Below are 25,041 nucleotides of genomic sequence, written 5' to 3' on the forward strand. Positions count from 1 at the left end.
CATCTGGGAGGTATAATTTGGAATCTTTCCAAGCTAGTTCCCCCCTTAGGGTAAAATTGATTAGTTAGCATCAGTCTAACTTCTCTTTCAATTCCTTTAGTGAGCGACTGTCAGGACTAGCAGGGCTTATTAGAATAGAGTAGAGCTGGAAGGGACCTTGCAGGTCTTCTAGTCCAGCCCCCTGCTCAAGCAGGAGAGCCTATACCATCTCAGAGAAGTTACTGTCCAGTCTCTTCTTAAAAACCTCCAGTGATGGAGCACCCACGATTTCTGGAGGCAAGTTGTTCCACTGGTTAATTGTCTTCACTGTCAGGAAGTTTCTCCTTAATTCCAGGTTGCTTCTGTCTCGTTCAGTTTCCAGTCATTGTTTCTTCTCCTGCCCTCTGGTGCTTTGGTAAATAACGTGACCCTCTCTTCTTTGTGGCACAACCAGTTTGGCGGGAATGGCAAAAGAGGAAATGGGCTGACTCACCATGGGGTCCTTCTTGCCTTCCTTGTCACTGTCGTACGGTGCCTGCATCTGCTGTGGCTTGGATTGGGGTTTGGCTTCGACACCTGGGTCCTGATGTGCCCAGTTATTTTTTTCTCTTCCCCCTCTGGGAGTTCTTCGCGGTATTGCGGCAGCGACTGGTGTGCTTCTGGGTTGAGGGTGAGGAGCTGGACACTGCACTGCACGGTGACCCATCTGACCACACTGGTAGCACTTGATCGGAGCTTTGGCTGATGCTTGGAAGATGCTGGTGGCTGCAGAGGCTTTGGGATGTCAGCCATAGTGGCATTTTTCTTGGACATGCGGTGGCTTGGGATCGGTGGTGTTTGACTTTCTGAGGCGGTCCAACTCCTGTGTCGAGCACCACCACCATGCAGTACCACTCACGCAGTAGGTTAAGAAAACCTCGAATGATGCAGGCTTGAAGCAAGTTGCGATCTAGCCCGTTTGAAGTAGTTGATCAGTGACCGTTCTGACCACTGTCTGAACTGGTTAGCAACTCTCCTGAATTCTTGAACATATACCTTTGCGGGGCAACCACTTTGCTTCAAGCGGTGGATTTTTTTCTCAGCCAGCAGGGCTCGGGATTCATCTTCAAAATGACCACTCAGTTGCTCCATGAATAGATGACTGTCGTGCAATTCAGGAGTCCCTTCATTATGGAGGTTGGTCACCCAGTCAGCTGTTTCCCCCTCTAAATTTGCCACTACAGCGTAGCCCCATCCAGGTAGGCATAAGCATAGCGATCTAAATGAGCCCACACATTGTTTAAAAAGAAAATCATCTTCTTGGGTTCCCCATCAAAGGTGGGCTTGATGGGAGGCAGATCGAACCTCGGCAGAGCCGCCTGCTCCTGGGCTTGGGCAGCTTGCTGGTCCTGGGGACGTGGCCAAACCACTCTCCGGACTTCTCTTGGCTGGGCTCCAGGACTAGCATTTCGACGCTGTGGCAACGGACTTGGCTGGGATACAGGGAACCTGGTATCACAGCTGGTTGGGGAATGGACGAAACAGCACAAGCCCCGGTGGTTAGGCTGGAACTCTGGCAAGGGGTGGGAGAGATGGGTAGCTCTTGGCTTTTCCACCACGGTACCCAACTCTTGGACAACAGAAATCATATCCTTTACCTCCAGTCGGCCGAACTTCTTCAGCTGTTTGAGCGAGGGGCTGTGGATTGCAGATTGAAATCTCCACTCTCCAGAGTCGTCCCATCCCATCGACCCCTTTCCTTTCTTGCCATCCGCAGATGAAGAACCCTGGGACTGCAGCAATAAAGGCTCCTCTCCAGTGGTTACAAGAGTGCTCTTGCGCTGAAGGGCAGCCTTGGCTTCAAAGAGGTCCGCCAAGGCTGTAGCCTCTTCCTGCGGTACCAGCTTCCCAGGTTGGATCAGCCTGGTTTTCGCCCGAGCCCCTGCCACTGATGCCTCCTCAGTGGCTGCAGCCCCAGCCTGCGCTCCAACAGCCTGAGTCCTGTTGCAGCTAGCAGCGGTTTCAATTTTCTCCTCCATCTCAAATCTTCGCCGAGTCTTTACTGTTCTCCCAAAAGTGAGTGGGTAGGCAGTCGGGGGCCAGCACCCCGAAAGACTTGGTTTAATATTATGGTTCCGACAGAGACGAATAAAGCAGAACTCCAAGACTTGGAAATTCCTCAAATAACATGTTTATTAGTTACAAAGTATTGGTATATCAAAAGTGAAACCAAGTCTGGAGACAAACGTAACAATTCCCAATACAAAGTTAAAAAATCTCACCCTAACGCTATTCAAGCAACTATGTTCCCCAATACATCATCTTGGCAGGCTTTTTACAGAATGCCCAGCCTGCAGTCTCCCATGGGACAAAAGTTTATTTTGACTAACAAAGCACCTGGGAACCCCCGTCCCTCCATTCTTTGTGGCAACCAAAACTGAGGAGGAAAAATGTCTGCAGCCATGCTCATTTGTAGAGTTGACACGTAGACTGATTTTACCTCAGGCACTATAATTCCAGTGCAGATGAGTATTACATATCCATAGAACCAAACAACAGCACACTAAAGTCTGTACTCAATATAGTATCTTTCAATACAAAATATGTTTTATGATGGCAAATTCTATTAGAACTGTCTTAGGATTCAACTCGCAAGTATACACGGAAGGGTACAACGAGTCAGAGAACATTGTTAACATACTTAATATAAGCAGCTTGAGAGTAAACAATGATATAATTGGTTCATTGTACACTAATGGCAGAACAGAAAATATATATAGCTTTTTCCCGAATGTAGGACCTGGGTTTAAGATCATTGATGAACCAGCTAATGTGGTTTACCTTCTAAACACCACAAGCACAATTTCAGAAATGGAAACAAAGCTCATTGATCAAGACGGAAAACTTATCAACCTATGTGCTGAAGAAATATCTATAAGATTTCACATAAGAGAAGCTTAATATCTTACACATATAAAATGAGTCGATACATAAACGTGAAAGTAAATGTTAGCTAAGGACAAAAGGACAAGATCAAACACGCTATTCAATCATGATCGGCTGTGTCTATTCGCCTTTTACATTCAGAATTGTCAGGAGAGCACATGTTGGCATTAACTCAACCATTAGTTAATAAACTGGCAAAGGCGTACCAAAGCAGCACAGGAATGATGATTAAAATGTCTAAAACATAGCAAGAGCACCACGCAAATTGAGGGAGGTTTTGTTGGAGCTATTTTAGCTGTGCTAGCTACCACAGGTAAATTCCTTTTATCAAGTGTATTACCATCACTCGATAGAGGGGCATTAACAGTTATAAGAGCCGCTGCTGGCAGTAAAGTCATAGATAAAATCAGCGGATCTGCAATTTAATCAAGATTTCCCTTATCTCACTTCATAACAAACTAATGTCCAAAATACACATTTTATCTATTTAAATATAATGTTCTATTTCCTAAAAGTTATCTATTTCCCACCATATTAAGTCATCTACTTAATAATACAATATCCCCTTTAATAAATCAAAACCATTATATATGTATTGCCTGGGTAAATGAATAAATCAAACATATTCATGATAATTTATTTTCTTTTCCCTTTTAGATCTAATTTTTCAATATTAGACAAATCAAATCCTTGTTTTCAACTGATTTTCAGCTATTTTAAATCTAATAACCAAAATTCCCCTTATCTCAACATCTCCCTTTAACCCTCTAATTGACAATATAAAATCCCGTCTAATGAATCAAACCCCCATTTTTTTCAACCTTATTCTAGCTTTCTTCCTTTGCCAACTAGGCTTCCATATTAGCACTTTTAGATCATCAAATAAATCTCCCTATATTCTTATATATGTTATTTGAATTAAAGGAGACCATTTGATTGTCAGTTTTCTGGAAGGACTAGCCCATTTGTATTCATTAGATTGTCGCCGTTATTCCAGTCCCCCATGTTTGCTCTGATATATTTGTCTTCAATTCAATCTGTTCTTAAATTTCTTCTGATTTGTGTAGAAAGTCATTTTCATTTTCAGTGTTGTCACTTCCTTGTCTGGGTTTTCCATCATCTGTACTTGTTGGTTAATTGAGTCCTCTGTCTTAATATTTGATTGTTCCACTTCTTCTGTTATCTTCTGCATTGTTGGTTCTTTGATTGTAGTCACAAGTTCGGCTTTGTGCATTTAAGCTAGCGTCTTGATCTTTTATTGTAGGTATCATTTTATCATAAGCTGAAAGAATAATTTCATGAATTGCTTTCAACATGGAAATAATCTTTTCCTGGTCTTCATCCATCTCTTTCACAAATTTGTAAATAGTCTTTCTAGTAAAAGTTGTTTGTTAAGCAAAAGTCAGTAAAGTTTACATTCATAGTTCAAGTAGGCCAATTTTACCACCCAGCTGTTCTCTTACCATTGAGACACTCACAGATGGTGCCAAGGTCAGGAAAGTCTTATCTATGTTCTGGGCTTTGAGCCAAATCTCTTTTTAGGAAATAACAAATTGCCATACCAAGCTTCACCACAAGATGTCACTGGTACCTTTTAAGGTTTTTTTAAGTCCCAAATTTTTCTAATTCTTTTTCCAGTTTTATTTCTTTTTTTGTAGATTAAAAACAAGAGTCTCCAGTAAAAATAGGAAAAATTTTGGTCCCCAAGTTTCAGGAACATATGAATCCAATTAGATTGAAATTGTTCTTTTTAATGCTTTGATTCCCCTGGGTAGCCAGACGCCGCTGTTCTTGGTGGGGTAGAAATTCCCTTTCTCCTCACAGGGGGAAGATACTTCAAAGAGCTTTTACAGGAAGAAGGTACTTAGGATAAGGAGAAGATAAGATCTCACCCAGTTTCATCTGTGTTGCTTTCAAAGTGCTTGGTAGTAAGTTTGACTTCAGCTGTCAGTAGCTTAGTGACGAACCATATTATTATGGCCGGTCGTTTTGCCATCGGTTTGAAGAGCTGCCCCAGATTAAGTGGAAGGGCTACCGCCCTTCCATGATCAAGCAGGGTCCTCTCCTTGCATGTTGCCCCTACAGGGTGACTTTCAATCCTTTCCAAGGTCCCCCAGCGGTATAAAACAGGACGCTGGAGACAAAGCTTGCCTCCATGTGTCCGCCTGGGCTGCGATGGCAAACTGGAAGTCCCCGCCTGTAATAAATTTTTGATTCTAATTTAATTTTTAATGTTAATGTTAATTTTTCTATATTGTTTTACTTTTCTGTTATATTGTACATTTCCTAGAGCCCCTCGAAGGAGATGGATGGTGTAGAAATATGAAATATAAATAAATTACCATTTTGAATAGATACATCATTATTCTTCCAATGAAAATGAAGAATTGCAGTTACACAAATTGGAGTCAGATTTAATTCTACCATGGGTTAGATCAGCTAGATAGTAGCAGTTTCTCTGTTTTCCTAGGGCTGCTGTGTCTCCCTGATCTAATGCACTATCCCTGATCTAGGGCTGCTTGGGAGAGGTTCCCCCTTTCTAAGAATGGCATAAGCAATTGTGTTGGGATGCAGGAACAATTGTGTTGGAGGAAATTGTTTCTAACAATAGCCAAAATTCATTAAGCAGAGCATTGGATCCAGTCCATTTAATAAATAATGATAAATGAAGCCATCAGTATTTGAATTAAAGATGACTTAACAGTTTGTCCCTTTTTTGTCTTGCAGGGTAGTGAAAAATTGTCTTCAAAAGAAATGAAAGTCAGTCAAGGCAAAAATGGAAATAAAGTTGTTAGAAAAATTGCCGAATTGGGACTTTCGCCGGAGGAAAATAAAAGTGAAATCAAAGTTGAAAAGGAACACAAAAGAAGACTGTCTGTCTCTTCCCAAATGGAGGTTACCCAGCCAGATGTTGAAGCAAAATCTCAGTTTGAGAGGGCAGAGGCCAGTCCAGAACCTCAAAAGCAAAGGAATATACTTAAAAACGAAAAACATATTAAAAAGGATGAGTCAGAAACTCCAGCTTTTAAGAATCTACTGAAGAAAGAGGCCAGACAATCAAAAGATAAAAATGAAAAAGAAAGAAGTCTTTCTGAAGACAAATCATTAATGAAGTATAAATGTAAAGGAGATAATATTCAGAAAACAAGTGAAAATGTTGAAAATGTAACATTTGAGAAAAGCATGAGAAATGAAGAAACTGTTTTGAAAAATAGTCAGCTAGCAAGAGTTTTGCCTGATGATAAAACTGAAAAGAAAAATAAACACAGAAGTGAAAGAAAGGCTTCCATGAACAGCAAAGAGATGAAAAACATTTCAGAAAAAAATGAGAGTATACGTAAAGAGAACAGAAAAGAGAGGCAGCTTTCCACAGAGAAATCAAAAGCAGAATACAAATTCAGGAAATTTCCAAATGATTCTAGGCCACCAAAAGAATCACAGAGTACCTCAAAGATTCATGTTTCTTCCATAACATCAAAACGAAATGAAGAAGAAAAGCATGGTGCAGAATCAAGCAGTTTGGATCACACTTTGCAGCAAGGTGATAATCTACACCAAGTCAGGCAAAGATCAAAGAGTGGCTTAGAAGAAAGGATTGTATTAAAACCTATGTCCAAGAGTTATAACAAATCAGCCAAAATACCTGAAAGTGAATTACAAGAAAGTTTATCTAAGCAGGAATCTGTGCAGAAATTGGACAAAGATAAACATTCAGAAGAGAGTGATCCAGATAAACAATCTAAGTTCAAACAGGAAATGAAAGTTTTTGAAGTAAATTCCACTGAGTTGGAAGTTGAAAGTGAAGCACATTCTCTTAGTAGTTTCCAAAAAGATGCTAATCATAAAGTTAAGGGGCAGTTGAGAGAAAAAATAAGAGAGAGAAGTAAAAGTGATAAATATTTGAGTACTTCAAGACTGGAAAGAAGATTGTCAGCAGATAATCACAAAAGCAGAAATTTTAAGCATAATAAGGACATGAAAAAAAAAGATGATGAGGGCAAATCAGAAGACAAAGGCATTAAAGAAGTAGAAAATAGTGCAAAGATGCCAGAAAATCTGCACACAGAGAAGAAGCCTATTAAAAGATTAAGTAATGAACATTGTAAGGTGAATACATCAACCCAAGAAATAGATGTGAGAGAGGGAAAAATACCAGCCTTCACAAGCCCCTTCATTTCTGTTCAAAAGACTACTGGGCACTTACTGTATTCTGATCAAACCCAGGAGTCAGTGGATGAATGTTGCAGTGATATACATAATCAACAAAGCCAAATTGAAGAAAGCAGTAACAATTTACAGGGAAAAGCTGAACTGAAAAATATTGTCAAAGACCAAGTACATCATCATTTAAGGTCTGAATTCAGTACAACATTGTATTCAAATTTCAGGAACACTGAAGAAAAAGTGGAAGTTTTTTCTACTAAGGAAATAAATGTATCAAGTGGTACCTTTAGGCAGATTCCAAAGGATTTAAGTTGTTTTAAAAAAGAACAACATCATGTAAATGCTGCTTATGAAGAAACTGATCACATTTTACCTGATGCTGTGTATGAAAATGAAAAATTAAAGTTTCATGGAGTGACTGAGGATAGTCATAGTCCAAAGAATCTTACAAGTAGAGATCAACAAAGTTGGAAAAGTAGTTCTTCAATAAAGAGTTTATCAAAGGAACGTTCATATCAGAAATCTATCAATGTAGATCTTCCAGAAATCACAGAGCCTTCAAATAATAGTTTTGAAGAGGAATCTTTGAATAGATCTTGTGTTAAATATACTATTTCAGATAGTCAGACCCTTGCTGTTAAAATGAAATCTCATGATAACATTGTACTCAATGCAAACCCGAAAGATAATACTGCCAATATAAGAATTAAAAACTCAGAAGACACAATACATTTACCTTCTAAACCAGTACCTAGAAAAAGGATAAGTGCTGTAGTAGGCATTCAAGAAGCTACTGTGCAAAGAAAAACTGGAAGCTCATCAACTAGTATTTTAGAGAATGTTAATCTCATAGGCTCAGAAGCAGCACCTACAAATATAAGTGCAAACAAATATGTTTTAATCAACTTGGAAAAAGCAGAAAGGGATCATTTCAATGAGAATATTGCAGAATACAAACTGAAAACAGACAAAGATCAGAGTATTGGAAATTTAGTAGAATTATCTTCAGGTTCAGTGCACAAGAATGTTCCAGGAAAAAAAAGCAAAGTATCTGCACTCACCAAAGGAGGAAATGATTTGAAAGAAGTTGCTGAAGATAATAATGAAAGTGGTGTAGTAGGCAGCAGTGTAGAAGGTAGCCATTGTATTGTTAGTCACAGTAGCATGGAAACTGATGCAAATGTTATAGGAACTAGCACAGAAAGACCTACTGGGAACCCTGCCACAGCTGATAGTATTAGAAAAAACCAAGGAGACGAAGACATATCAAATTTGCTGACCGAAGGTGAAGCCATCATTACTTGCTCAGAAGAACAAAGAACAGCTCATTTAAGCTGTGCAAGTATAGAAGCAGATGAAGGTTTCACTTTGGGCCCTTGGATCAAAAGTAAAAAAAACACCCATTCTATAGCAGAAAAAGCAATTGGTGAATGGACTGTCACAATGGCTGAAGAAAGTGGTGCTGTTATGGAAGAGCTTGCAATATGTGAGAGTTCTTCAACCAGTACAAAGAAAAGAGAAAGTGGTGAATGCACTGTGAATTATGTAGAAGAAAGTACAAAGCAGGTAGTCAATGGAAGAAGAGATGATCAATGTGTGAATAGTTGTGTAACAGAAGAGAAAGATGATGCTGTAACCAGTGCAAGCTCTGAACAAAAATGTGTGGCTTCTGATTGTGTTGATATAAGCAAATTTCATGGTGCCACATGCACAGGTGAAATAGAAAATGATGGTGCTGTAACCAGTGCAGGTACCGAAGCTCAGAATCAATCTATGATTGGTGAAAATCCAGTTACCTTTCAGAGTAACCCAGTTCGATCTGAACAAGCTAAAGTAGCTGAGGGCACTGTGACTTGTACAGTTATAGAAACTGAGCACATTGGTTCTGTTATCTGTTCAGTGACTGGTACGGATTCACAAGAGAATGCTGTAACTGGGCTGTGCCCTGAAATAATAAATAACCTAGCAACAATATCCCATGCTGACAAAAGTGAAGACATTGTAAATGGTGAAAGTGCTGTCACTAGCACAGGAATAATAGCAGAAGATGATCCTGCTTGTACACTTTTGGAGGAAAACCAGACAGGATTTGTAGGAGTCTTAGACCCAGTAGAAAAATATCAAGTTGCCACAGACAGTACAGAAGTTAGAACTGAAACAAATGCTGTTGAGGTCAGCCAAGGTTCATATATTGATGATGAAGGTTGTGTAACCAGCACAGGTGAAAAACAAGATGATGAAGAAGGTGAAAATTTTGTAACTAGTACAGGAAGAGGCAATGAAGAAGCTGAGCATGTGTTGGCTTGTATAGGAACAGAAAATGGAATGTTGCTTATTAACATGGGAATTACAGGACGTGAAAGTTCTTCTGTCTGTCTATCTACAGATCAGCTTGGAGCAGGGTTAGATGAATATTCTTCAAATGCAAATAAAAGTTCTATTGATATTATGACATGCTTATCAAAAGAAATGAAGGTTGATGATGTTCACAATAATATAAAGGGAACAGTTGCAAATAGCACCACTAGCGTTGGTATAAGTAATGAAAATATTATGGTATTGGTCTCCGCAAAAGAGGATAATTCTCTGTTTACCGAGACACTTAAGAGTAACAATGAACTCTTAAGTAAACAAAGTATAAATCAGCCATTGGTTAGTGAAGAGAAGAGTGAGAACACTGAATCTTCCTTGGATAACAGGAAATGTGGAGATCTGACTAAGATGGTCTCTAAGGAAATAAATATAGTTTCAGCATCTGCTAGTGAAAATGATAAAAGTGAAGGTGAGCTCATTTCTCCAAGTGCGGCCAAATTGTGCTCTATTCCAGCACATTCTGCCAAGGACAATGAGCCAACATTGCCACTTGTTGCAAGAACAGTTGAAAACTTAGAAAAGGTCACAGGTCTGCTAACATCTGAAGATTTCAGTTTTCCTACACCAAGTACAACTCTCAAATACATGAATCAAGATGGAGATATGAAATCGAATAAAGTTTCTACTAGTATTTTAGAAGAATTTGAAACTCCAATGCCAAGCATAGCAGTGGAAGATACTGACACTGTACTTGTTACTAACAGAGTTATAGAGAAAAACAGCACCATGGAGATAAATGCCATTCATATGCCCAGTGTATTTACTGGAGGAAGTGATGAAATCCAGGTGATTGGTGATAAAGAGGAAAGGGATGAATGTGCTGCAATTTCCACAAGTATAATGGAAGACGTAGAAACTCCTGTTTTTGAAGAAGGCAATGAAGACATTGCTCAATGCTTTGATCTAAGACTGGAGCAAATTACTGATACTGCCACAATTTCAACAAGTTCAGTAGAACATTTTGAATTTTCTGCTGAGAAGCAAATTAATCAGATCTCTGTAACAGAAGGAAAACTATTGAATTTTGCTCAGCTTGCAACCAAGATATGTAACAGAGTTACACATGGAGTAGTTGTGCCAATAGAAACAAAACACAGAAGTGAAAATACAGTGGTCTCCCCTGAAGAAGTAGAAAAGTACAAGACTGTTCAAGAAGCTACAAGCCAAGAATCTGAATTACATGAAAATGACATGCATTTACTTACAGAAGTAGGAATATGTCATGATCTTGAGTTCAGTATTACTAATAGATCTGATCAGATGTTTATTGCTTCAACTGCAGAGAATCTTGCAAAGAACACTGACAGATCAGGGGCAGGTGCCTCAGAAGAAACTCCATGTATATTGACAAACACAGAAGTAGAAGAGAAAACCGGTATGTGCCTTGGAGAATTAGATCCCACTATGTTGACAGATTTAAAAAACAATAAGAATTTAATTGAGTTGCCTAATGCTGGTCAAGGGATCAAGAAGGGGAAAGAAAGAAGAGAATCTTCAGTCATATCGAGGACTGATGGCAATAGTGAAAGCATAGAAATTTCCACAAATACAGTGGAGCATGTTAACATAGTTGAACTTTCCTGTGCAGAAATACGTTTTGATTCCTCTGTCTCTTGTGGGCCATCTGCTGAAACACATATAGCTGGAAATAAAGCTGAAGAAGATGGGAAATATATTGAGATTCTGTTGAAACCTGCTGGTCTACTAGAAAAAGAAATGTGGAATGAGAAGATAGACTTTATTACTCACCAAGCAGTATTAAAAACTAAACTTACTGAACAAAAGGATGTCTCCAACCTCAGTTCATTACCATTTGAATTAGGAGGAAATTCTGAGAACGCTCAATGTAGCAAGGCTGATGTAAATGCTAAAGTACCAGAAACTCTTGTTCATGGAAATACAGAAAACAACAATGGTAAGAATTAAATAGAAGAAACTATCTGTAGCTCAGGGTTGAACTGTCGAGTCCTTGTTGTTCTCTGAGCTTGGTTGCTTGCTTGCAGATGTTTCATTATCCAACTAGGTAATATCATCACTGCAAGTGAGTATGGTGTTTGCTCACTGTTTATATACAGTAGCATGCCCTTCATATAATGTTCCTTGGATTAGAGCAGTGGCCCCCACCCTTTTGGGCACCAAGGACCAGTTACAAGGAGAGAGGTTTTCTGCAGACAGGAATTTGTATGCTGCCTGCATCCTACAGATGGGGCTTCACTTGTTCGTGTGGACTGGTTTCTGGCATGCCATGGCCCGGTGCCGGTCCATGGACCAGGGGCTAGGGATCTCTGGATTAGAGTATTGTTTTCTGTTTGATTGGTGTTAGCTCCTGCTTATCTGGCTGTTGGAAAGGATGTGTTCTGATGGTTTGTCTCTTGAATGGTGTTTGAGTATGGTTTATTTCTATGTGTCTTCCAGAAATTCCCTAGTATTTATGCGTTTAGCTTGATCTAAGATGCTCTTGGTTTTCCAGTTGAAACTGTTATTGATTTTGTCCATGTGTTGTGAATTTTCATTATGCCTTCTGATTGCAAGTTTGTGTTCATTGATGTGCTTTGCTAGTCTTCCACCTGTCTGTCCTACATACTGTAGTTGTTAGTCCTTACACTGCATGTCGTAGATGACTCTTGTTTTTTGTCCTTCTATGATAGCACTTATTCTTGTTGGTTCTATAGTGGGTTGAGTCATTTTCTGAGTAGCATAAAGGTTTAATTACTGTAGTGCAGGGGTGTGAAACTCAATTTCATTGAGGGCCGCATCAGCATTGCGGTTGCCCTCAGGGGGCCGGGTGGGTGTGGCCAGGGTGGACATAGCCTACTGGGTGGGCGTAATTAGAGTGCGTATGGCCTACTGGGTGGGCGTGGCCAGCTCTACATTGTTTGCATCAAGGGTGCCTATGGGGGCCTGGGCAGGAGTGGGACAGATCTGAGGGTCTCTGGCAGAAGGAGGGTCTCTGGGCCAGGGCCAAGGCAGTGGGGGCCGTTCCCTCACTGTTTCCAGGATGGCTTCGCGGGCCGCATGAAACCACTTCGCGGGCCGCATCCGGTCCCCGGGCCTTGTGTTTGACATGTCTGCTGTAGTGGGTTGACCACTTCTTGATCCTTAATAAAAGGGTAACACTTTACCATACATCAAAAATTTCAGAACAGCCAAAAGACTATTGCAACCACACAGCATTATTGTAGCACATAAACCAAGTCCCTCCAAAACATCTTAACTAAAAGACCCAATAGCGTAAGAAGGAAAATCAGGAGACATCTACAGTACACAGAGTAAGCTCTGTAATCTGGAGCACCTTGAACCAAGATAAATCAAAAAACACCACGGAGTTTCTGGAAGCTTGGTATTGAGACAAATCAGCCATTGAGAGACATATAGAAACATTTGCACACCATTCAAAAAAGACAATAAAAAAGCTAAGACGGAAACAAAAAGATCAGAATGCATCCTTGCTAACAGCCAGATAAGCAGGGATTAACACCAGGCAAACAAGCAAAAAAACCAACCTTAATAAAGGGTAAAAAAGCTAAAGGTTCCCCCGAACATGCATGCTAGTCGTTTCCGACTCTAGGGGCCGGTGCTCATCTCTGTTTCAAAGCCGAAGAGCCAGCACTTGTCCGAGGACGTCTCAGTGGTCATGTGGCCGGCATAACTGGACGCCAAAGGCGCACGGAACGCTTTTACCTTCCCACCGTAGTAGTCCCTATTTTTCTACTTGCATTTTTACATGCTTTCGAACTGCTAGGTTGGCAGAAGCTGGGACGAGTAACAGGCGCTCACTCTGCTATGCGGCACTCAGGATTCGACCAGCCAAACTGCTGACCTTCTGATCGACAAGCTCAGCATCCTAACCCACTGAGCCACTGCGTCCCTTGCCTAATAAAGGGACCACCAAGGAAAAAAACCTATACCTCAACAACACTGGCAGAGCAAACTACTGTATATAAACAGGGAGCAAACCTCACACTTATTCCCACTAATAATATTACCTACTTGAATAATGAAACCAAATGTGAGACCTGCCCCAGCTAGGTCTCTAGGAAAGAAAGACCCTTGACTCCATTTGGTTGAAATGACAGATTCTTTTACTAAGGATTAGTGGTTGCAGCAAAAGCGAAGCTAGAACTGAGTATTCCCATGCAAAAGCTACAAGTTTTCTCTTTCTGTGGCCCTCCCCCCTTGACCAGATTGTCAGTGTCTTTGTGATGTTTTGGGAACTGCTTTGATGTCAGGAGAAGATTTCACATTCTTTCCCATGCCAGGCGTCCTTCAGCAACTGGATTAATCTGGTCTGACACCTTTGGTTCTTGTCAGGCTCTTTCCCTCCCCCTTACATCCTTCTCCTTTCCTCCTTTACTTCCCCAAATTCCTCTTCCCACTCCCACTGTTTATGGCAGGATGCCATCAAGCTTAGCGAAGCGTAGCAAAAATGGCAGAGGTGACACCAAAGAAACAAGCTCAGAGAGCACCAAGAACTACATAATAATAGTAAGATTCTGAGGATTTAAATGTAATGCATGCAAAAACTAATTATTTGAATTTTAATTTTTTAATATAGTTTGGAATCAATTAACAAAGTATCTCAAGTTTCATCATGTTATGAAAGAAAGCTATAATAAGGGGTTCTTGGTGCTCCTGTGCTTAGTTATTTTCTTGTAGATATTTCATTATCCAAATTAGATAACATCATCAGTGCTAGTAGGCCGTGGGGTTTGCTCTTAATTATATTCTAGTAGTTTGCCCTGTCAGCATTGCTGGGAGTGGTCTTGGTAATTCTTTTTTGGGCTGTTCACTGTTAGCTTGTTTGGGAGTTCCTTAATTTGATATTATTTGCTTCTTGTTAATCTTGGCATTAATCTTGTCACGTGGATGTTGATTGCTATTGGTCACTCCCCAATAGGTCCAGGAAGGCTTACCAAAATTTGGGTGTGAGTTGCACCCCTCTATCTGAATTGATTCGCTGGGGTGCTCCATGTAGTATATAAATATGATGCAGGAAAAGTTTTGCAAGACCTTGGGCAGGTGTTTCTGGTCTTTTTGCTCACTTGTTGGTTGTCTCTTTTGAATGGTATATAGATGTTGTTTACATCTTTGTGCCTATTGATGGCCAATTTGTCAGTGCCAGGTTTCCACAAAGTCTCTAATGTTTTAGCCTTGGTTTAGTCTAGGTCTAGGATAGTCACAGTTTCCTATCTTAAACTATGGTTAAGTCTATCCTTGTGTTGTGAAATTAAGGAATGTCATCATGTCTTCTGACTGCTAGTTGATGCTTATGGTTGTGTTCTGCTAGTCTTCTGCCTTTTGGTCCTGTGTAAAGGATTGTCCTATGTAAAGGATGTTGCAGTCCTTACACTCCTGCTTTCTTCTGAGTCTTTTGGTTTACTTAGGATGTTTTGGAGGGCTTTATTGAGTTGAGTGGTCAGGTACTTTTTGATGAAGTTGCATGGACATCCATTTTGTTGGCAGATGTTGTATAGATAATCTGTTTCCTTTTTCAAATGTTCAGGCTTGCTGCAGCATGTTTGTGCTCGTCTAAATAATATTCTTATACTGCTACCCTTGTGAGAGGTTGGCTTATTACTTTAGTAGTGGAGCACTTGGTTGCTGTAGGTGGTTTTTCAATAAAATTGATTTCTAAATTTGCCATTGCTATCTCTCCTGATGAGGATATCCAAGAAAGTTAGCATAGGGATCAACCGCACCTGGCCCTCTCAGGAAAGTATGACTTTTGATCCCATGTGGTTAATCAAAACCACTGAGAAACAGTGGTTGAAGTAAGGTCAAGTGGAATCTAACATTCCCATGCAAAGCACCAAGCTATTCTTCCCACTTTGAAACCAAATCCCCCTGACCAGTCCATCAGCAACCAATACAGTGCCGCAAGGGTATTTTGAGAACACTGAGGTACAGGACAGATAAAGGGTCATCCTTAGAGCACAGTGACCTTGGAGTCAGGCTGGAACCAGTTGGGAGGGAGTCTGTTCTGTCTCTGAAGATGATCCCCTCTCCCATGCAGTTACAGAAAAAAATAAAAGCATGAAAAGAATGCTCCCCCGGAGCATTCTCCTCCCCCCTCCAGCAGAAGGACAGGGCACTCAAAAGGGGACCTGACATGCTGCCACCCCAAAAGAGAGGGATTAAACCTATAGAAGACATGAAAGAAAAAAGAAAATTAAAAATCATTTAGGTTTGTCAGGATATTGATTATGAAAATGTTTCACTAATCTAAGGGCTCTATTATGTTGATGACATATGTTCCATGCCACTAAATATTGGAGGTTCCCTCTATGTTGCAGGAGTCCAAAATCTCCTTCACCTCAAAGTGTTGTTCACCCTCTATAATTAATGGTTCAGGGACAGGGGGAGGAACTGACCTAAGGGGCGAGGAAACCTCGGGTTTTAATAAACTGCAATGAAAAACTGGATGGACCCAGCAAAATGACCTTGGCAAGTCTAATTTCACTGTAACAGGGTTGATAAGTGTTTAATGGGGAAAGGCCCCACAAACCCAATTTCTTAGAAGGTTGAAGTGACTGCAAATCACACGTGCATAGGTAAACATGGTCTTCCACTTTAAAAGGTTTTGGCTCAGTTTTTTTTTGTCAGCTTGTGCTTTATAAACATCGTGAGCTTCTGTGAGTGCTTTTCGTACTATGGGCCAAGTGTTTTGTAGTTGGGAGGCCCATTCTTTCAGGGACAGTACCCCAAGTCATTAAAGGGGAGCTCAGGCATGGGTTTGACGTTTTGACCAGTAGCCACTCAGAAAGGGGTGAAACCAGTACTGCTGTGTTATTGTATGCCACTTCTGCAAATAGCAAGAGGTCAGTCCAGTTACCTTGTTGATAATAAAGCATCTAAGGTATTGTTCCAATACTGAGTTCATTCGTTCACCACCACCACCCCATGACTAGAACTAAGTCCTTGGTCACTCCCCAATAGGTCCATGAAGGCTTGCCAAAACTTGGGTGTGAGTTGCACCCCTCTATCTGAATTGATTCGCTGGGGTGCTCCATGTAGTCTATAAATATGACGCAGGAAAAGTTTTGCAAGACCTTGGGCAGAATGGATCTTCTGTTAAGGGATAAAATGCACTTGCTTGAAGAATGAATCAGTCACCACCCAAATTACTATATTTCCTGCGCTTTCAGGGAGTTCTACAATAAAGTTCATAGAAGTCTCTCTCTAAATAGGGATCTTTCCATTCCAGGTGCTACTATGAAGCTCATGATTTCATTTGGGCAAATGAAGGAATGAATTGCTGGTAAAACTTTGCAAACCTTAGGAAGCTTTGCAGTTGCTTCTAGTGTAAGGTGGCACCCAATCTAGCACCACTCTGACTTTTTGAGGCTCCATCTCAATCTTTTCATGTGAAATCCAGTAGCCTAGGTAGTCTATCTTACTTTGGTGGAGCTCACATTTAGAAAGTTTGGCATACAGCTTGGCAGCTCGTAGTTTTTGGAGGATCACTCTCACAAGTTTCACATGTTCTGCAGACAGTTGAAAGCAGTTTTCCATTCATTCCCCTGTCTGATGCTTATGTGGTAATATGCCTCCCACAAGTCCAGTTTAGTAAAGATTTTGTCTTTGGCAAGGTGGGCTAGCATATCTTTCATCAGAGATGGGTAAATATTTTCTACACACATAGCATTTAACCCTTTATAGTTCACACATACACAAAGGGTCCCATCCTTCTTTTCCCGGAACAGGACTGAGACCGCAACCCATGGTTGTGCTGGCTGAATGAAATCTCGGGTCAGGTTCTTATCAATGAACAACCTGAGTTCTTCCGGCTCTCTGGGAGTCACTGAATATAGTTTCAGTTTTGGTAATTTGGCACCGGGCACGATTTCTATAGCACAGTCAGTAAGTCTTATGAGAGGGGAGTTCATCCAAGCCCCTTTCGCTAAACACCTTTTGGAGATCTTGATACTCTTTAGGAATGACAGGAAGGTCCTTCCCCTGCATGACAACCTCTGGTTTGTACTTTGGGGTAGTCATCTTACTAGGTTTCTCTCAGGTTTGGGAGGAGCAGTTTATTCGAAACTTTAGCAGTCCTTTTTTTCAGTTCACATAAGGGTTCCACTTTTTCAGCCAGGCTAGCTCTACGAATAGGGGTCTTTCCATTCCAGGTGCTACTATGAAGCTCATGATTTCTGAATGTGTCCTCATTTGCATTCCTATAGGTTCGGTGGCAAAAGCTGCTGGGATGCCCCCCACAACAGAGCTGTCCAGTTGACAAAATGTCACCAGGAGTTTTAGCCATCTCAGTCGAATTCCCAGTTTCTTGACCACTGCTGGATTTACTAAGCATCTGGTGCAGCCTCAGTTTAATAGAGCTCTGAAGCAAGCTTTCAACCCGGACTCAGGGAAACTCAGTTCTATAGGGGCAGTCACTGGTGTGACCGGGTCACTTGCCAGGGGGTCGGAATCAGTATCCGTTCACTCCTGGCCATTGTCTGGTGGAGTCAGAATTCCCTCAGCTCTTTTTGGTAAGGGGGTGAATTGCACAACCTCCACTCCTTCCAGCGCCGTCTCTTTGGCCCATGGTTGCACTTTAGTGGGCTTCCCCACGGGATTTGGGCTGGTCTTTGCTGGACTGCCAGTTTTGCATTCTGCAGCTGCTCCTTCCAAAGCCAATGTAACACACCTCACCTTGGCACATTGGGTGGAGATGTCTGGCCCGTGCTCCTGCATGTAGGTGAGGACATGATCCAAGAAAAATCCCAGTTCCTGGGAGTCCCCATCAAATTTCACACGCAGCAGTAGGGCTTTTCTTCTTCGTGGGCCTGCAGCTTCAGCACTCCCGCTCCAGCACAGTAGTTCTGGTAGGATCCCTCTGCAATGCTCCCATGGTGGCAGCTGCCCCTGCTGGTGTTGCTGAGACTCCCATCATGGTGTCTAATGGCAAGGTTCTCCTGCTGTCATCCTCCTCTTGGTCTTGATGAGCATCCCCAGAGGTCATCCTGACTAGGATCTAGCATACCTTGATACTCTGGAATGCTTCCATCATGGTGTGCATGGCTTGCCTCATGAGGAAGTTGGCATGATTGATTTCACATTTTCTTCCTCTTCTTTGAGCTCTTACAGCTCCACTTGCCATTCACATCATTGGCTGCCTTGGGTGAGAGTCACTCTTATTCCTCCCTTCCCAGTCATCTTTCTTGCTGACACCAATGGATCACCTGGTCTTCAATGAATCTCCCAGGCTGGTGACCTCCTCCGTCCATCCAGAGAAGTCTGCTTCAGGGTTAACCTTGGTAAATGCTTCCCCCCATCACTCAGCTTCCTCTTAATCGCTGCTTTGTGCAGACATTTCTTGGATGGTCCCCATGGTAGAGGTGGGTGCTTCTCCGATTTGACTGCTATTGCAGATTCTGTTTAACATAAGGACCTGCCCCCAGCTGGCCCTCTCAGGAAAGTACTGTTGTGATTCAGGGTCAGCCTGTGGGTTTGGCAGTTGGGTCGGACGACTCAGAGGAGGAGGAGGGGGGTGTTGAAGAGCTTGCTGAGGGGATTGGACAGCTTGATGAGAGCCCCCAGCAAGGCCCCTCTCATCTGGTCACGATGCAGACCCAGCTGTGTGAGCCTGACAGCGTGGATGAAGCTGACCCACAGCTGGCCCTGTTCAAGGACGCCCGACGCAGGAGGCAGTCAGTCAGGAGTAAACAGAGGAAGGCAATGGGGCACCTCGGAAGGAGGCACAGAGAGGCCACACCCTGAACTGTATTTAAGGGGAATGTGTGGGAGGGCTGGTTTGCTGAAGGCAACCGCTTGGATTGTTCCTGCTTCTTAGCTCGTGTTTTATGGTTGGTGTCTTGTCTTGCTCTGTTTTATGTGAATAAATTTGGCAGGCGTAATTCCAGCCTCTTGCCGTTTGTAAAGGGGTTATCCCTGCCTTCTCTGCAGGGCCGGTAGCAGGCTGGTACAGAACAGTTTGCCTTCAGCCACCCACCCCTTACTAATATTATGGAGCAGCTACGTGCTGAGAATGCCCAGCTCACACAGCAACTCACTTTGCTGGCAGCTCAGGTGGCTCAACTGCAAGCTCAGGTTCATGCTGCACCCCCACCATCACCCCCACCCAGGAGAAAATGCCAAGTTGCAATGCCGGATAAATTTACTGGCAATCCAGAACTGTTTCCTGCTTTCCTGGGACAATGCCAGCTCTTTATCAGCGTGAGAGCAGCTGATTTCCCCACTGACCGGGATAAGGTGGGGTTTGTGTTAAGCCTTCTTTCGGGTGATGCAGCTCGTTGGGGCACGCCTCTGCTGGCTCAACCTAGCCCATTGTTGGACAACTTTGTGGGGTTTTGTGATCATATGCGTCTGATGTATGAGGACCCTATTAAGACACAGACTGCTACTCGACGCCTGAAAGCTCTGAGGCTATATCAGCGATTTTCGGCTGCTTAGCCAGGATTCCACCTGGAATGAGACTGCGCTTGTGGATGCCTTGGGCTGATCCATCTCTGCCTGCGGATCGATGCTCGGTTGCAGCAGCGAAGGAGTCGCCGTGCCACCCCACAGACCCCTGCAGCCCCTGTTGTGCGTGAGCCCCCAGTTCAAAGGGAGGAGCCAATGGAGCTGGGTGCCGCCAGGTCTCGTCTATCGGTGACTGAAATGAACAGACGATCGGGGGTGTGTGTTTTTACTGTGGGGACCCTGGGCATTTGGCTGCTTTTTGCCCAAAGAAGCGACAGCGGGCATCAGTGACCGAGTCTGCCCCGAGAAAGTCCCCTACTTTTCTGTCGGGAAACGCCCCGAGCCTGATCTAGACGGTGTGATAGATCAGGCGTCCCACAACAACACTGAGCGACGTCTTTCTGATGCTGCCTGTGGACCTCCACGGCATCTGATTTTGGAGGCATGTCTGATCCTTCCTGGCAAGCCAGAGGGGATTCCAGTCCATGCCTTAATTGACTCTGGGGACACCACAAATTTTATGGACTCAGCATTTGTGACCAAATGGGCTGTTCCCCAGTGGCCGGTGGATCCACCCATGTTAGTGGAGACTATCAATGGTCGAGAGCTCCTGTCTGGGCCAATTACGGCCGCCACGCAACCATTATGTATGGCCATCAGTTCCCATGTGGAGGCCATCCAGTTCTATATCACCTCAGATCTGCACTTCCCCGTGGTCTTGGGACTGGCGTGGCTCCGGGCGCATGACCCACAGATCTATTGGTCACAGAACTTGGTCACCTTCCCAAGCTTGCAGTGCGTGGACCACTCCCTCCATATCTGTGCCGGCCAGGTGGAGGGTTCCCCAGGGGTTTCCTTGCCTCCCGAACTGTCCGACTTTGCTGATGTGTTCAGCGAGACAGAGGCGGATCAATTACCCCCGCACAGGCCCTATGACTGCCCCATTGATTTAGTTCCTGATGCGCCTCTCCCAGTGGGGCGTTTGTACTCCATGTCGGACCCCGAGTTGGCTGCATTGCGGGACTTTCTGGAGAAGAATTTGGCTCGCGGTTTCATCCGGCCCTCGTCCTCGCCAGTGTCTGCACCCGTGCTCTTCGTCAAAAAGAAGTCAGGCGAATTGCGGCTTTGCTGCGATTATAGGAAACTCAACGCCATCACGGTGCGCAATTGTTACCCGCTACCCCTCATCCCCAAACTCTTGGACCGACTCCGGGAGGCTAAGATCTTCACGAAACTGGACCTGCGTGGAGCTTACAACCTCGTCAGGGTTCGGCCGGGTGATGAGTGGAAGACGGCGTTTGGTACTCGTTATGGACATTTTGAGTACACGGTGATGCCGTTTGGCCTGACCAATGCCCCCGCTGTGTTTCAGCATTTCATGAATGACATTTTCCGGGATTTGTTGGATCAGTTTGTCGTGATCTACTTGGATGACATCCTGATCTACTCCCCGTCGCGTGAGGTGCACCATCAGCACCTCCATCAGGTCCTGCAGCGACTCCGAGAACATCGGCTGTTTGCCAAGTTGGAGAAGTGCCAGTTCTATCGGGTGACCATCAATTTCCTGGGTCACCGCATTTCTCCTGAGGGCATCGCCATGGAGCCGAGTAAGGTTGAGTCTTTGCAGAGTTGGCAACCCCCGTGTCGCGTGAAGGATGTTCAGCGACTTCTTGGGTTCGCCAACTATTACCGAACTTTCATCCCTGGGTTTGCTGCCTTGACAGCCCCCCTCACCCGGCTCCTGCAGAAGAAGACTCGGTTCCAGTGGAACGCTCCACAACAACAGGCTTTCCAGACTTTGAAGGAAGCCTTCATGAAGGAGCCCATCTTGAAGCATCCTGACCCGCAACGGCCGTTTGTTGTGGAGGCGGATGCCTCCGACATTGCCATTGGGGCGGTGTTACTCCAGGCAACGACGCCCAGCGGTACCCTCTTCCCTTGTTGACGAAAACTGAACCCTTTGGAGCGCAATTATACAATCTGGGAGAAGGAGCTGCTGGCCATAAAAGCGGCGTTCGAGGCCTGGAGGCATCATCTGGAGGGAGCGCGGCATCAAATCGAGGTCCGGACGGACCATAAGAATTTGGAAAGCCTGCAGACCGCTCGGAATTTGAACCAACGGCAGATCCGGTGGTCTCTTTTCTTTGCGAGGTTTGACTTCCGGGTTCGGTACATACCTAGCGGGCACAATCAAAGAGCGGATGCTCTGTCCAGGAAGCCCAAATATTCCCGAGTGGAAGACAAGCTTCTGCCCAGGACAGTGATCCCCGTCGAGTTTTTTGCTGCGGTGCGGGAGCCGGTTGATATACGGGCTCGGATCCGGGAGGCACAGCAGCAGGAGGTGTGGGTGGCTCAGCGGAAGGAGGAGGTGGGGCCAGATTCTCCTTGGACGGTCACGGATGGACTCTTGTATTATTGTTCCGGGAGGGCCACTCAGGGGACTCATCCTCAGCCAGTGTCACGATAACCCGGCGGCGGGGCATTTTGGCCTGTTCAAGACCCTGAACCTGGTCTCCCGTACCTTCTGGTGTCCCCGAGTCCGACTTAACGTCCAGTCCTATGTCACTTCCTGCATCCCCTGCAGGCAGGCCAAGTCAGCGACAGGGGCCCCGCCTGGATTACTGCAGCCTTTGCTGACACCCAAAAGACCCTGGGGGGCTGTGTCCATGGACTTTCTGATGGATTTACCCCCATCCTCTGGTTTTACGACAGTGTATGTGGTGGTGGACATGCTGACCAAGATGGCGCACTTCATCCCCTGTCGCGGCTTACCGTCAGCCTGCTCCATTCAGCATTCATTCATTCATTCATTCATTCAGCAGGTGTTTCGGCTGCACGGCCTCCCTGATAGAGTCGTCTCTGATAGGGGGGCCCAGTTTACAGCCCGCTTCTGGCAGGAGTTGATGCATGCGTTGGATATCAAGATTTGCCTCTCGTCCACGCATCATCCTCAAACTGACGGGGGAACCGAGAAGGTCATCGGTATCCTGGAACAGTATCTGCACTGCTACGTCAATCTGCAGCAAAACAATTGGGTGGACTATCTGGCCATAGCTGAGTTTGCATTTAACAATTCGCAGCACACCTCTACACAGATGACACCGTTCTTGGCCAATGTGGGATATCACCCCCGGTTTTTCCCCCTTTCTCCCGTGGACTCACCGGAGCCGGCAGCGAGCGACTTCATGGCAGAGTTACAGGTGATCCATCGATTGGTGCGACATCAGTTAGAGAAGGCCAAGGCCGATTACAAAAGGTTTGCTGATCGGTCAAGACGGGATACGCCTCCACTATCGGTGGGAGATCGGGTCTGGTTGTCCACCAGGAACCTACCGTCAACACGGCCAGTGAGAAAGTTAGATCACCGATATTTAGGACCGTTCCCAGTCGAGGCTGTCATCAATCCGGTCGCCTATTGCTTAACTCTGCCACGTTCCCTGTGCGTGCACCCAGTCTTTCATTGGTCTCTGTTGGTCCCCGAGCAACTGGCCTGTCCACTCCGCCAAGCGGAACCTCCCCCATCAGGACCTCGTGATGGAGGCAGCACCCCCGAGTACGAGGTCGCCAGCATCAGGGATTCCCATTGGCTGAAATGTCGTTTCCAGTACCTGATTGAATGGAAAGGTTACGGACCAGAGGACTTCACCTGGGAAGACGCGACCGCCATTCATGCCCCTGCGTTGGTGACCGCTTTTCATGAACAATTTCCATCTCGACCGCATCCGGATCGGCATACCCGGGGGAAGGGCCCTGCGGTGCGGGATAGTGTTGTGATTCAGGGTCAGCCTGTGGGTTCGGCAGTTGGGTCAGACGACTCAGAGGAGGAGGAGGGGGGTGTTGAAGAGCTTGCTGAGGGGATTGGACAGCTTGATGAGAGCCCCCAGCAAGGCCCCTCTCATCTGGTCACCATGCAGACCCAGCTGTGTGAGCCTGACAGCGTGGATGAAGATGACCCACAGCTGGCCCTGTTCAAGGACGCCCGACGCAGGAGGCAGTCAGTCAGGAGTAAACAGAGGAAGGCAATGGGGCACCTTGGAAGGAGGCACAGAGAGGCCACGCCCTGAAATGTATTTAAGGGGAATGTGTGGGAGGGCTGGTTTGCTGAAGGCAACCGCTTGGATTGTTCCTGCTTCTTAGCTCGTGTTTTATGGTTGGTGTCTTGTCTTGCTCTGTTTTATGTGAATAAATTTGGCAGGCGTAATTCCAGCCTCTTGCCGTTTGTAAAGGGGTTGTCCCTGCCTTCTCTGCAGGGCCGGTAGCAGGCTGGTACAGAACAAGTACGACTCTTGATGCCATATGATTAATCAAAAGAATTTTTACTGAGAAACAATGGTTGCAGTAAGGCCAAGCAAAATTTGACATTCCCACACAAAGCACCAAGCTATTCTTTTCACTTTGAAACCCATGCCCCCTAACCAGTCCACTGGCAGCCAATTCTGTGCTGCCATGGTGTTTTGAGAATGCTGAGGTACAGGACAGAAAAAAGTTATCCTCGGACACAGTGACCTTGGAGTCAGGCTGGAACCGTTTGGGAGTGGGAGGGGGTAGCCCTCCCACTGGATTAATAACTGTAACTTCCCTTTGTGGGTTCTGGAATCAAGGGTTCACTTAACTTCATAATGTCATGGTTCCAGAGACAGAAAAATAAAGCAGAACTCCGAGGCTTGCAAATTCCTCAAAGAACATGTTTATTAGTTACATAGTGTTGGCACATTAAAAATAAAATCAAGTCTGGATACACAAGCAATAATTCTCCAATACAAAGTTAAATGTCCCACCCACAAAAACAATGTAAGCAACTATGTTCCTCAATATGATTATTTGGTGGCTTTTTATGAATCGCCCAGCCTGCAGTCTCAGGAGCAGCCGATGACCTTGGTTCCCATGGGACCAAAGATTATTTAGACTAGCAAAGCATCTGGGCAACCCCCCTCCCTCTGGTCTATGTGGCAAACAAAAATGAGTAGGGAAAATGGCTGCAGCCATGCTCATTTGTAGAGTTGACATTGGACTCTTTCTGGTAGACTTTTGCTGGCGACACAGAAAGCACAGCTCCCCAGATAACTTTCAATGCCTTTTTTCATCTTTGGCCACCAGAACTGCGACTAGTGAGATGCAGCTTTTTCAGGAACTCAAAGTGGCCTGCTTTCTTAGCATAGTGACTGCATTGTATGGCTTACA

The 25,041-nt window shown here is 44.4% G+C and overlaps 1 protein-coding gene across 17 annotated transcripts in view; it reads left to right on the forward strand.

The window, feature by feature from the left end:
* Positions 1-25,041, forward strand: part of BOD1L1 (biorientation of chromosomes in cell division 1 like 1) — a 180,129-nt gene that overhangs the window by 110,477 nt on the left and 44,611 nt on the right. For 6 of the 17 annotated variants that reach the window (XR_014027070.1, XR_014027071.1, XM_081332391.1 and 3 more), the window contains exon 2: positions 5,632-11,356. Coding sequence is in view for 15 of the 17 variants with exons in the window: in XM_081332391.1 (XP_081188517.1) it covers positions 5,632-11,356 (5,725 nt within the window). In the remaining 2 variants the exon portion in view is untranslated. Of the gene's footprint in view, positions 1-5,294; positions 5,575-5,631; positions 11,357-25,041 lie in introns of those variants that run through there. The other 11 variants (XM_081332379.1, XM_081332380.1, XM_081332383.1 and 8 more) reach the window with 6 other exon arrangements.

The sequence above is a fragment of the Vipera berus genome (assembly GCF_964194415.1).
Source record: "Vipera berus genome assembly, chromosome: 7".
Lineage (NCBI taxonomy): Eukaryota > Metazoa > Chordata > Lepidosauria > Squamata > Viperidae > Vipera > Vipera berus.